The following is a 14,076-nucleotide window of genomic DNA, read 5'->3' on the forward strand; positions in this document are numbered from 1 at the left end:
AGAAGTATAGTTTGGGTCATTGTCTTGCTGTAATCTGAACCCCTGGCCAACTTGGCATACCGTAGACCAAAAAGTATTGCATAGAGCTTCAAAATGCATTTGTAGCCCTCTTTGTCCGATGTGTCAAGTCGTTATTTGATGGACTTCAACTGTGTTTTGTCAAGAATAACTAAATATTTACTTTTTGCAAAGCTTTTGATCGGTAGTTTAGGCGGTTTAAAAAGCTCGGGCAGCTCAATGGGTACTACAATTGCTGCCGCTACTGGTTCTCAGCCATTTGTTGGGGGTGAAAGACTAAAATAACAGTCAGTTAAGGTCAGTGTTCTATTTCTTTTATGGAAGAAATTTTTGCAAAAGTTTCAAACAGATGCCCCTCCCAACCGAAGTGCAATAGTCAAGGTAATTTGTCATGTCTTACTGTAATATACAGAATAATGTCGTACATTAGGCAGAGTTAAGACACTGCAGAATTGTGGTGTGGACTTCATACCAATTTAAAATACAAAACACATGCATAGGGCTATAAAACCCTATCCACATGTAGTAGATTCCATAGCAAAGTCTACACATGCAGATTTTGCATCTGAACTCAATCTTGGAATCAGTCAGCGGTTTTAACCATGCAAAACTACTGACAGCACTAGGAAGAAGCTGGAGGCAATAGTGCAAACATACCTTTTGTGGAACGTCTCATCAACAGTGTGAATATTCTGCTCTAGTAATTTATTTTATTTTTTTGAAGGCTGCAGTTACCAGTTCGGTAAAGCACTGCTAATTTCACATTGAGGCCCTGTGCTTAGGATAGGCCATCAATAATAAAAATACAGGAAAAACCTTTTAAGTGCACTATAGGCGGAGCTTCACTGCCAAGAGCTTTTGCATTGAGCCGCTTTATAGCTCCTCCCCTCTACTCTGAGTGTCAGCTGTAGCATCCACCCTAAAGATCACTACATCTGGCACTCAGAGCAAGAGACGGGCTGTAAAGCAGCTCATTGTTGACAGGACCACACTGTGAAGCTCCTCCTCCTGAGCCCCAAGATTAAAAGCTGTGCAAAAGGTACATTTTTACTGCTCTCTCCAGCCCCAGCCTAGTGCTGTCAGCAGTTTAGCAATTTCAAAACTAATTACAGATTCCCTTTTAAAAAAAATATTGAATAGTCTGTTGTACTAAAATTAAGAAGCTTTTTGTATCAGACAGAATTACGTAATTTTACAAAATTGTGTGGTGCTGAATCCAAAATGACATTGAAACTGAGATTGGTCCTTGTTTGGAAATTACAGAGGGAAAAGGTAAAAAAAAACGAAAACTCTGAAAACAATAGTAAGTTTGAAGGCTGTTTAAACAGCAAAAGAAGGCTTCATCAGCCTGTAGGTGGACTTTTATTGGCATATGAGAAAATGGGCTGCAGAATGCCCCTGAAGCAGCTTATCCTTTATTCCCATTCAGATGTTTTCCCCATTAACCATTTCCTGCTGGATGAACGCTGTGTACAGAGATCAAGAATAAGCTATGCCACTTCCTGCCCTGGCCCCAGAGGTCACACCGCATCTTCTAGGCCCGCCCCTGGGACCATAACCCATACATCCCATATATCAAAATGACTTCTGATAAGAGGAAACAATAAACAAAAGTATGTTAAATCGCTTTAGTGCTATAAAAAAATTAAATTTAAAAAACCCACAGATATTAATGTAATTATTTACATAGCCAAAACAGAAAATCTCTTTATACTCCGTGGGGGAGATTTATCAAGACGGCCGTTCCCATACACCAGTTTTCTAAAACCCTGTATGCTGGAGTGTGCTTCGCCTAGTTTATTAAGAGGCAGATGCCACTTAATAAATTAGACAAATCTCTGGCCCTCTCTGCTCCCGATATTCAAATCTACTCCAACCAAGGACTGGTATAAACTTAAGCTATAACTTATGCCACTTTCTGGTGTAAGTTATAGTAAATCCGGTGGGCCATGGTAGGCTCTGCCCCCTTTCACTAATCTCCACCCCTTTTCCTGCCACATTAGTTTGTGACTTTCATGCTTCAGTAGTGGCGTAAATATTGACAAATGCCCTGTGTTCTCCCCCTCCCCCTATAATTTCCAAAACAAATACCAATCTTTCATAGCCAATGTAATTTTCGTGTTTGGCAACCAAAAATCATATTAATTATGTCTCCCATAAAAAAAACTGTGGTGAACGGCGTTTTGTATCTCCTGGACTAGGGAGATAAAATGTCAACATTTATAGGCTGGATCCAGGAGACTTGTCCAGTATTCTTAATACTCATCATTATATGGATAGTTAGGGTGTTCTTTCCACCTGGGGGGGAAAAAAAGAATAACTATAAATAGCATTATATGTTACTGAGAATTAGTTTTGTAATGTTAGGCAAAATGGAATTGATGCTATCAGACAGTGGCACAGAAGTCAATTTCAAACAAGGCTTCTTCTGGTCTTTATATTTTTGCACAAATTACACATATAGCCTTTATATTCGGGCCCAAAGCATAAGTCAGACACTGCCCAGCTAGGCGCTATCTAAACATATGCTTCCCTGACTATACAAGTGGCTTACTACCAACTAAATGACATTAACATGCTTTACGGGTACCTTAGAAGAGCAAATGTCCTCTTGGAGGTTAGCCATCAATAGTAAGTGCTCATGGACACGAATGTATTTTCTTTCAGTGTCCGTTCCGGTTTTTTTGTGGACCCTATGTGGAACAATTTATTTCAATGGGTCCGCAAAAAAATTAAGTGACTGTGCATTCTGTTTCCGTATGGCCGTTCCGCAAAAGTATAGAACATGTCCTACTATTGTCCGCATTATGGACAAGGATAGGACTGTTCTATTAGGGGCCAGTTTTTCCATTCCATCCCTATTTTTTGCGGACCACAAAATACATACAGTCTTGTGCATGAGCCCTAACAATCTCCCCAGATAGCTCTCCCTCTCTCTAGTGCACACCTTGCACCTAAATAGCCCATCTACATGCTCTGACTCAGGACCTGACCAGACTTATTCTCTTCCTGGTTAGCTGCATTTACTATTATGAAGCTGAACAGGAACCGAAGGGAAGACATCTGGTCGGGACCTGAGTGTAAGAGCATGTAGCATGTGCGAGTTTAGAGGAGACGGCAGCATTGGTAGAGAGAAGGGTGGGTAAGCACTATCTTTCTTCCACAGGGCAGGAAAAAGCCAACCCCTTTAATGTAATGAAAGACACTTACAACTTGAGTATCAGGTAACGCATGTTTTGATTGACTCCATCAAGTGTTTTTAGGTCTTCATCACTTAATTCAAAGTCAAAAATCTGTAAGAGAAAAAGGAAAATTCAATTAAAGGAGTCTGTTAAAAGTTTTGACTGATGAACTATTTTCTTTATAGGTGATCAATATTTGATTGCTGGGGGTCCGCCACTTGGGAACCCCGCTGAACAACTGTTTGAGAAGGTACCGGTGCTCGCAGCAGCGCCACGGCCTTCTCGGAGCTTTAGATGGGTGAACAGATCAGTTAGTGATTGATTTCCCCAGCAGTCGTTCCTTTCTCATCACAGGGAGAAGATATCCATTTGCTCATTCATAAGCTGATCAGCTGCTTGCTTATACGAACACTTGTGCCCGATTATTCGGCCGAGAATCATGCAATCTAATAGGGCTTTAAGATGTAACCTGGTGGTCAAAATTAGCAACATCCATTGATTTATTTTTATTTTTTGCCTAATTTACCTGGAAGTTCTGTTTGATCCTCTCAGGGCTGAAGCTTTTTGCAAGGACTACCACTCCCTTCTGTAGCAGATATCGCAAGGCCACCTGTGCCGGGGTGCGGTTCAGCTTCTTAGCTATTGCGTTTAAAATGGGATCTTCAAGCACTTTGGGAGCATTCTGATTAAACCTAACAAAAAATAAAATAAAAAAAGAATTCACCTTTTATCATTATTTGTTTCAATATTTTTTGCTGAATAAGTATTATAGTTGTTATACACTTAGGGGACCATTTTTCTGGTGTATATATGTTTCAGATAGCAGGACAAAGGTTATTTACACTACAATCTGCCACTTTTCCCCGGTCACACAAAGTCTAAAGAAAAGGGGCCATGGTGTGGGCAGGGAAGGGGAAGGACTGGTAGGCCCATCTCATTTATCCTTTTCTACGCCCGTTTTAGGCATGGGAAAAAAAAGTCCAAAATTGAGCCAGCAGGGAAGTTGGCTTTCATTTGGACTGGCAGTGGATGTGCTGAAGTTATGTAGAGGCCTTGACCTCTTAACTTCGGCGGCTCCACCGCAGGGTTTATTAAGACCGGAGTCTAAAAAGCTGGTCTTAAAAAATGACCCCATTAATTCTTGTATATATAGAACAGTACTATAGTAATGTCCCAGTAAAGTCTAATACTTCTTCTATGTACAATAGTAGTTATATTCTTCAACACAGGGTGTGGTATTACCATGTAGGATAGTAAACCAGTATACTAGTTTTTACCTGTTCGGATATCTGCTTGATCCCAGTACAGCATATCCAACCAGCACAATGTCATGAGACTTGCAGAAATCCTTTAATTTGCTCTGATTGAGGTATATGTGACATTCCACCTGTATAAACAGATTAAACACATTATCTTGTCAAGTTGTGTTGAGTGACAATCAATAGGGTCATCATTGCAGCTCTTGAAAGGGCTCTCACTTAGCTTTCCAATGAACAGACAGAACCAAGAAATGTATGCATGAATAAAAAAATGACTCAAGATTATAAATTTAAAAAGGTGAATGCCTTAATTTTAAAGGGCAATACATATTAGTTACCTGGTTGCACACTGGTTTGTACTTCAGTCCTGACATGCTGAGAATTAGTTCCAATTGACTGCAGTTAAAATTGGAGACGCCGATGGATCGAACAAGCCCAGCATCTTTGCACGCTTCCATAGCCTAGAAATAACCAGACACTAAGTACATTTTGAGCAAAGTTAAATACCCTGACGCAACCTTAAAGCTTTATTGTTGGGTTCTGCCTTCTAAGCCTCTAAGACTACTTTAACATCTGTGTTGTGCTGTCCGGTTTTGAGATCTGGTACAGGCTCTCAAAACTGCAGCACAACGCTTCAGTTTTGTCCCCATTCATTATCAATGGGGACAAAACTGAACAAACAGAAACGGAGTGCACAAGAATGCATTCCGTTTCAGTTTGTTGTGTTCCCATGCCGGACACAAAATTGCTACAAGCAGCATTTGTGTGCACCAAAAACCATGTAAGTCAATGGTGTTGGATACGGCATCCATTGAATTAATAATATATACAACCGGATCCATTACAGATGCAGCCAGTTGAATTATTCAAACGGATGCATTGTGCTGTGATTTTGAGATCCCATGCCATATCTCAAAACCGGACAACAAAAACACAGATGTGAAAGTAACGTTACATTCGGCATGTTTGCCGTACTGCCGCAGGAACTCCAGCCCACCCCCATTATAGTCAATAGGGCCAGAGCGGACCCCCGGCGGAATGCATGCACTAGCGGCAGCATGGATCCGGCAGGCTGTTCACCTGCGGAACAGCCTGCCGGAGAAGGCTGCCACTAGTGTGAAAGTAGCCTAAGTCGATTCGGTCTTGGGAACAGTCTACCCCATTACTACGGCGGTTTATTTTCCTCCCACAACATTTCACTGTGTTAACTACTGTGGGGCTGCCATGAAAACCCTCTTATGGTGGTACTAGTTGGTTGCACGTAATGTCCCCGACAACCTCTCCATGTTGCTGGAGACTGTGTGGTCAGAGGGGTACACTCTTCCATTTGCAGTGGGAGTGCCCTGTACTCTCACATTTCTGATAGAGGTTTTTTCACTATTGAATGCCACTCATAGGCAGATACCACCCATCCCTGGGCTATTACTACTCTTCCCTGATATAGAGACACGTTCCACTTGGCCATACAATCGATTTTGGCACATACTTTGGTTATTGCAAAACTATTGGTGGTCAGACACTGGAAGGAGTCCACTTCTCTGACGATATGCGAGGTAATCTCTACAATCAATATTTCATGCCAATATGAGAAGCAACTAGCATACAGTTCACTTCGGAAATCGAAATTGGATTGGAAATTGTGAGTAGAGCACCCTTCATATTTACCTTCATGACCTTCCATATGTTCTGACATGATGATAATCAGTGACGGCATGTGTGTTTACATAGTTTTCTTTCATGTGTGTTTCTTATATGATGTAAACAAAAAACAACACACACAAAACCTTTACTGAGCAGACAGTTGCATAGCGTGTGCCTAAAATCTTGAAGGGGTAGTGGTAATTGGTCTAGAGCCCCTTTACAAATAGAGGTATCATAAATTACCTTCCACGTTTCCCGAATATCTGTGTTATGAAAAATCAATTTTCCATTTTCATCCTTGGGTACAGGATCATCTCCAGGCTGATGGGGAAAAAAAAGGCATTTTCACATTTACTGTACATTTAATGCCTTTCTGATGTACTCAATTTTCATTTTCTCAATTTTATACCACCCTGCCCCTCAGACGTTAACTTTTTTTCTTCTATTCATATAGCAGTATAATTAAAATTTCCATTTAATATTGCATTCATTGAAACTGGCAAAAGGATTATTAATGGAGTAGAACTGGGGGGGGGGGGGGGGGCGCCCCCCACCTTGTGGTAAAAATGTTACCTTTACTTTGCGGGTCAATATAATTAAAGCAATACCAAATAAATTGCTATGTATTGCCATATTCTGACTCCCATAACTTTATATTTCCCTCCATGGGGGTCTTTTTTTAGCAGGTATATCTAGTTTTTATTGATATGCATGACTTTGTTCACTTAAAGGCGTTATCTAATTTCTCAAACCCCCTCACATGTGTCGGGCCCCTCACCGGTAATATACTTACCCTGCTTCCCGCTCCGCTCCTGGTCCCCGCAGTGCCGCTGCTGCTTCTCCCTGCACACGGATGAAAACATCTAGCAGGCGGGGACTAGCCTCCCTAGCGTCACCCGCGATACTAGGGAGGCTCGCTCCAACCCCGCCTGCCATTGGCTGCTCCCATGTTTTCATCCATGTCCAGGGAGAAGCAGCAGTGGCGGTGCTGGGACCTGGAGTAGCGACAGGAGTGGAGTAAGTATATTACCGGTGAGGGGCCCATAACATGTGAGGGGGGTTTGAGAAATTGGATAACCACTTTAATTAAAAATTAGGGAAGGGAATAGTTGGGTTCAGAGTTGACTCCAATCAAAGACACTGCTGGCAAGCGTCTGCTGTGCAACCCAGCACTCACCCACTAGTTATGGTGCCCGATCCCCTCCTGAGTGAGTGCCATCTCTGAAAGCAAAATGGCTGTCGGGAAGGACTTTAACCATAACGTATAGTGATGAGCGAGCATGCTCTGCCAAACTTCTGTTCGGCTTGAGCATCGCTATGCTCGGCAGATCCAAGTACTCAGCCGAATAATTCGGGTGCTCGAATACAATTTTATATAATGGAAGTCAATGGGAGAACCCCAGGCACCCCCTGCTCGAAAGAGAAGAGGGTGTCTGTTTTTTTAAAAAAAGGTTAGAAATTGGTGGAAACCCCATCAAAAGATTTGGCAACAGCATTAAGAGGATAGCTGGATGCATCTTAGACTCTTATTATGTACTACATACAATAGACAACTGCACAAAGACTATATGCCAAAAGCTAGCCAGCAAGCCAGCCATCCGACAGATAACAGCCAGCATACCTTACCATGGCAGCCTTGTGCACTATGAGATATTACAAACCAACTCTGATCAGACTGAGAACCAGTAAACCTCAAAGTTATTTTACATCTGTTTGATGGCTTGGGTGGACCTGCACACCTAGATAAATATCATTAAGGCGACAAAAAGTTTTCCGATTGCCCTAACATAATATTCAATAACTTTTCTATACAGTTTTGTCATGTAAAAACTCATTTGCATAAACATGGGCATATGGGAAAGACATGCAAATGAGCAGAATCTGCCTTATTTTTCAGCTGTCATAAGACTATGAAAACCAATAGATGGTGCTATTGAGTTATGAACAGTGCCCTCTATTAGTTTCAAAGTCTTATGACAAGACAAATGTTCTATATTTAGTGTTAGGGACCCATCTGCGGAAGCCACCTTGACGCCTGGTAGATGGGCCTGACACATGTTTGAGCAAATATGTGCGCTAAGAGCTTCCATTAACATATTTATAATCGGTATTGTACCACTTTTATTTAGAATGACCCCCATTTCTTAGCTCTATTGTTTGTATGTATAATGGTGTGCAGCCATTTTCTTTTTATAAGACAAATATTCTTGTCAGAAGACTAGAGGGCGCTATCGAGTTATGAACAGCGCCCTCTATTGGTTTCACAGTCTTATGACAAGACAAATATTCTTGTCAGAAGACTATGAAACCAATAGAGACCGCTGTTCATAACTCAATAACGCCCTCTATTGGTTTCATAGTCTTCTGACAAGAATATTAGACTGAGTATTATGACAAGCCTATTAGTGTAGCCTTTTGCATGGAAAATTTGCAATTAGGATCTTCGCGATCTACACTAGGATGATATCTGACACGGGGAAGCTGGGTAATAACTCAGTGATAAAATCTGACACTGGGAAAGCTGGGTAATAACTTGCGATCTAACTGAGTTAGTACCCAGCTTTTCCAGTGTCAGATATTATCACTGACTTACTACATAATTATTACATAATGATCGCTATATTGCTATATATTCGTTTTTTAGAATATTCGTAATATTCTAAAAAACAAATATATAGCAATATATGACTATTATGTAATAATTATGTAGTTAGTCAGTAATAATATCTGACACTGGAAAAGCTGGGTAATAGCTCAGTGTAGATCACAAGTTATTACCCAGCTTTCCCAGTGTCAGATATCATCCTAGTGTAGATCGCAAATATTCTAAATCGCGAATTTTCCATGCAAAAGGCTACACTAATAAGCTCGTCATAATACTCAGTCTAATATTCTTGTCAGAAGCCTATGAAACCAATAGAGGGTGCTATTGAGTTATGAACAGCGCCCTCTATTGGTTTCATAGTCTTCTGACAAGAATATTTGTCTTGTCATAAGACTGTTAAACCAATAGAGGGCACTGTTCATAAAGCAATAGCGCCATCTACTGGTTTTCATAGTCTGGAAAACAAGCCAGATTCTGCTTATTTGCATGTCTTTCCCATATGCCCATGTTTATGCAAATTAGTTTTTACATGACAAAACTGTATAAAAAGGTTATTGAATATTATGTTAGGGCAATCGGAAAACTTTTCGTCGCCCTAATGATATTGATCTAGGTGTGCAGGTCCACCCAAGCCATCCAACAGATGCAAAATAACTTTGAGGTTTATTGGTTCTCAGTCAGATTAGAGCTGGTTTGGGATGTCTCATAGTGCACAAGGCTGCCATTGTAAGATATGCTGACTAAGCCTGTCCTCTGTTTAATGGATAGATTGATGACTTGCATATACCTGGCTTTTGGCATACAGCCTTTGTGTGGTTGTATATTGTACATAATAAGAGTCTAAGACGCATCTAGCTATCCTCTTAATGCTGTTTCCAAACCATTTTGATGGGGTTTCCATCAATTTCTAACTTTTTTTTTATGAATCAGACACCCTCTTCTCTTCCGAGCAGGGAGTGCCTGGTTGTCTCTCATTGACTTCCATTATACTCGGGTGCTTGGCCAAGCACACGAATATAGCAATGTGATCAGGCCGAACACCCGAATACTTTGGTGCTCGCTCATCACTAATAAGTACAGTGTTCATTAGGTCTTTCTAACCAAAACCAAAGCCACATTTAGGCTTCTTTATCGCTAGCTCACCAATTTCCAAATATATGTACCACAAATTACTGTACGTGTCCAAAATTATCCCAACAGGCACTTCAAGGAACAGAAACCACTTTAGCGCCACAAGCTTAACGGATAAAGCTACCTTGCACTCTTCTGGTGATCAGGCATTTGATACTGGAAGAAGTCCCGTAGCTCCAGAGTAGAGATGGCCTTGGGGTTCGCCCGGTGGTCGTTTTGCGGGGAACTTTGCGCGTTTGCGATTCACCGAACATATGGCGAGGTCCGCCGGCGCCATATTCTTTTGCATTGCGCCGAAATTTCACCCATGACACATCCATCAGGTGGGACATGGACACACCACCACCCTATAACAGAACCCAATCTGGCAGCCATTTTACATTCTGTGTTTTGTCAGTGTAGAGAGGTTGCTTTGTGGAGCAAGGACAGGCTGTTAGGGACACCAAATGCTAGCTAATAGGGCCACAAACGTCCTTTTTAAAACTGGTATAGATGTGCTATTGATAGGTATATTATAGTGCATTTGTATTATGCAGCAGTTGTGTGTGGTTCTGCTGTGATACTGCAGCTATATAGAGGGACAAGCGCTATTGGAACAACTATTTGCAACGGGTGTGATATACCTATTGCCCCCCAAAAAACGGATTGAGGGGTGTGATATACCTTCTTCCACAAAATACTAATTGATGACTGCGATATACCTATTGCCCCAAATAAACAGGGTGGTGTGATATAACTGTTGTGGTAAAAAAAATAACTGAGGAGTGTGATATACCTGCTTCCACAAAATACTGATTAAGGGGTTCGATATACCTGTTTCCACAAAATACTGATTGAGGCCTGCGATATACCTGCTACCACAAAATACTGATTAAGGGGTTTGATATACCTGCTTCCAAAAAATATCAATTGAGGGGTGTGATATACCTGCTTTCACAAAATAATGATTAAGGGGTTCGATATACCTGTTTCCATCAAATATTGATTGAGGCCTGTGATATACTACAAGTTGTAGTTTACGTTGTCGAGCAGTACCGGGGTAAGGTGCGACTGCACCATTCTTTCCTTTTTGTTTTGTTCTTTATTGAGGCCTGTGATATACCTGCTTCCACAAAATACCAATTAAAGGATAAAACATTGTTTTCTGACCTTATGCAGCATCGGACTGCAGGGTGAAAAGTATGATTAGTATCACACTGCGGGCTAGCCTGAGGTACTGCTGGCGGGTTTATATGCATTTAGGAGGTGACAGGTTCCCTTTAAGGGGTTCAATATACCTGTTTCCACCAAATATTGATTGAGGCCTGCGATATACCTGCTTCCACAAATACTGCTCTTCTCTAGGGACTTAGGCACAGGGTTATTTTGAAAGTGACAGGCAGAGGAAAAGGCAGGCCATTCAACAGGGGTAGTAGGGGTCGGGCAGGTGCACCAGGCCGGATCCTAAGTGGGAAGTTGGAGAAGGCACATGCGATTATTTCAAAGGGTGCACCAGAGTTGGTTGAGTGGCTCACTCAGCTTTCCGCTTCTGCACCCTCCTCATCCTCTGTATCTGCACGCTCCTCACTCTCTGCTGTGTGCACCCCCAAATACACCACCACCACCATAGCCCCTCCACTCGAGTCAGAGGAATTATTTATCCATTCCCAGACCTTACCGATGTGCAGCCATTCTTGACATCGGATGAGGTAGAGGAGGTAGCAACGGCCGCCACCAAGCGGTCTGATGATAGTACCCAGATCAGCCCTAGGAGTGAGGTCCCCGCTGTTGCTGCCTACTCCGAGATCTCAAATGTCAGTGGTGGTGAAGGTGACGATGATGATGTGTCGATGGAAGTCACGTGGGTGCCCACAAGAGAGGAAGAGGAGGGGAGATCAGAGGGAGAGACGGAGCAGCAGAGATGGAAGAGAAGGAGGAGAAGCAGGCAGCGCTCGCAGGGCACAGGATGCAAAAAGCAGACTGCTAATGTATCTGGAGCGAGCCATCCACCATGCATGGTCACTTCTGGCGCTCTCTGGACACCGGCACATGGCTCCGCAGTGTGGGCTTTTTTTAAGGTGTCAGCTGCTGACAATAATGTTGCTATCTGCAGCCTGTGCTGTCAACGCATAAGTTGCACTAAGCCCAACACTCATCTAGGGACGACCGCCTTAAGAAGGCACCTGGCCTCCCATCACCGACCCCAGTGGGAGCAATGCCGTCAGAACCCACAAAGCCACACTCCCAGCACTCCATGTCCTGCGTCTTCTCCTTCTCCTCTCTCCTCCCATTTGTCCTCCACTCCACCTTCAATCGTGCTGTCGTCACGTTCATCTGGCAGGAGGCAGTCTTCCGTGGCCCAAATGTTCGAACGTAAAAAGTTGCTGATGCTGGATAACCCTCTTGCCCAATGGCTGACCTCTGGCTTGTCGGAACTTCTAGCCCGCCAACTACTGCCATAAAAACTGGTGGACTCGGAGGCCTTTAGAAAATTTGTGGCCACTGGCACACAGCAATGGAAGGTCCCCGGAAGGAAATATTTCTCCCAGAAGGGCATCCTAGAGCTATATGGCCACGTTCAGTGGCAAGTGAATATATCTCTGGCACACAGTGTCGGTGCCAAGATACATCTGACCACAGACACGTGGTCTGGCAAACACGGGCAGGGAAGGTACATAACTTTTACTGCCCACTGGATGAAGCTTCTGACGGCCATCAAGCATGTAACCCGTGGCTCCCATGTGGATTTGGTGTTACCGCCAAGGATTGCATGCAGGTCTGCCTCTTCCTCTCCTCCTCCTACTTCATCCTCGGTCTCCTCCTCGGCTGACTCCTCCTTTTCCACTGCTACCGCCTCTTCCGCTGCACCCCCCCAAGCTCCCCAGAACCTATTTGACCTGCCAGGAGAGACGTTGCCATGCTGTGCTGCGGCTGTTGTGCCTGGAAGCCAAGAGCCACACCGGTCCTGCACTGCTTTCAGCTCTGCAGTCACAGGCCGATCAGTGACTGACCCCGCTCAATTTGACAGGTGGTGTGCGACAACGGTGCCAATCTTTTGAGTGTGCTGATACAGGGCAAAATGACACACGTGCCGTGTATAGCACATGTCCTGAACTTAGTCGTGCAGCCATTCATTGCCAAATACCTTGGGGTCCAGGACGTCTTGCGGCAGGCCAGGAAAATGTCTGGCCAATTTAGAAGATCTTACACGGCCATGGCTCGCCTTGCTGAAGTTCAGCGGCGACACCACCTGCCCATCAGACATCTGATTTGTGACAGCCCGACGTGCTGGAACTCCACCATGTATATGCTTGATAGGCTGCTCCAGCAGTTGACTACCTGTACGAACTCTGCAGCAGGACAGGTTCTGAGAGCTTGGTTTTATTCACCACGCCAGTGGCTGCTCATGCGCGATGCATGTAGACTTCTGCAGCCATTTGATGAGATCACCAAACTGGTCAGTTGCAGCCAGGGCACCATCAGTGACATCGTACCTTAAGCCTTCTTTCTGGAGCGTGCATTGCATCGTGTCATTGATCAAGCTGTCGAGGAGCAGGAGCTGGAAGATGAGGTGACAATGCTGAATGAATTCCCAGGGGGGGCTACTCCAACTGGGACAAGTCAGCAGGAGTCTGAAGAGGAGTCAGAGGAGGATGTTGGCTGGGGGGAGGAGGAGGAAGAGCAAGAAGAGCAGGCTTCGAGGGGGACTTTAAACTTTTCGGGGATCCCTGGTGTTATCCGGGGCTGGGGGGTGGCGACCGAGGATGATATTCTCCTGGGTCAGCACTCCCCAGCCGCCGGGCCGCGGCCCAGGACCGGGCCCTGGAAGATGGTTTGCCGGGCCGCGGCGATCAGGGCAGTCTTTAATGCTGTACTAATGAAACGCTTCCATTATGTAAGCGCTTCATTAGTACAGAAGGACCAGGAAGCGGTGAAGGATCTGTACTCACCACTTCCTGGTCCTCGGCTCGGCTATCGTCTGTGCAGGGCTGCGCACAGCGTGAGGTCTCTCTGTGACCTCACACTGTGCGCCGCTATACACAGCCAGCCGACAGCAGAATGAAGAATGAAGAGGATTGCGATGGTGACCAGGAGCAGGAGAGGTAAGTGTTTTATTTTATTTGCACTGGGGGCTGATGGCTGACCTGGGGGACATGGGGCAGACATGAGTAGGCTAATAGGGGGCTTATGGCTGACATGAGGGGCTAATAGGGGCTTATGGCTGACATGAGGGGCTAATGAGGGCTTATGGCTGACATGA

At 44.0% G+C, this 14,076-nt stretch overlaps 1 protein-coding gene across 2 annotated transcripts in view; it reads right to left on the minus strand.

Annotated features, from left to right (window-relative positions):
* Window positions 1–315: 315 nt before the first annotated feature.
* Window positions 316–14,076, minus strand: part of LOC122928561 (aldo-keto reductase family 1 member C1-like) — a 94,357-nt gene continuing 80,596 nt past the window's right edge. For both annotated transcript variants that reach the window (XM_044281530.1, XM_044281529.1), the window contains 6 exons: window positions 6,344–6,421; window positions 4,798–4,920; window positions 4,478–4,587; window positions 3,727–3,892; window positions 3,229–3,311; window positions 316–2,316 (listed from right to left, as the gene is read on the minus strand). In XM_044281530.1, coding sequence (XP_044137465.1) covers window positions 2,274–2,316; window positions 3,229–3,311; window positions 3,727–3,892; window positions 4,478–4,587; window positions 4,798–4,920; window positions 6,344–6,421 — 603 coding nt within the window. In that variant the 3' untranslated portion in view covers window positions 316–2,273. The remainder of the gene's footprint in view (window positions 2,317–3,228; window positions 3,312–3,726; window positions 3,893–4,477; window positions 4,588–4,797; window positions 4,921–6,343; window positions 6,422–14,076) is intronic.

Source organism: Bufo gargarizans, chromosome 2 (assembly GCF_014858855.1).
Source record: "Bufo gargarizans isolate SCDJY-AF-19 chromosome 2, ASM1485885v1, whole genome shotgun sequence".
NCBI lineage: Eukaryota > Metazoa > Chordata > Amphibia > Anura > Bufonidae > Bufo > Bufo gargarizans.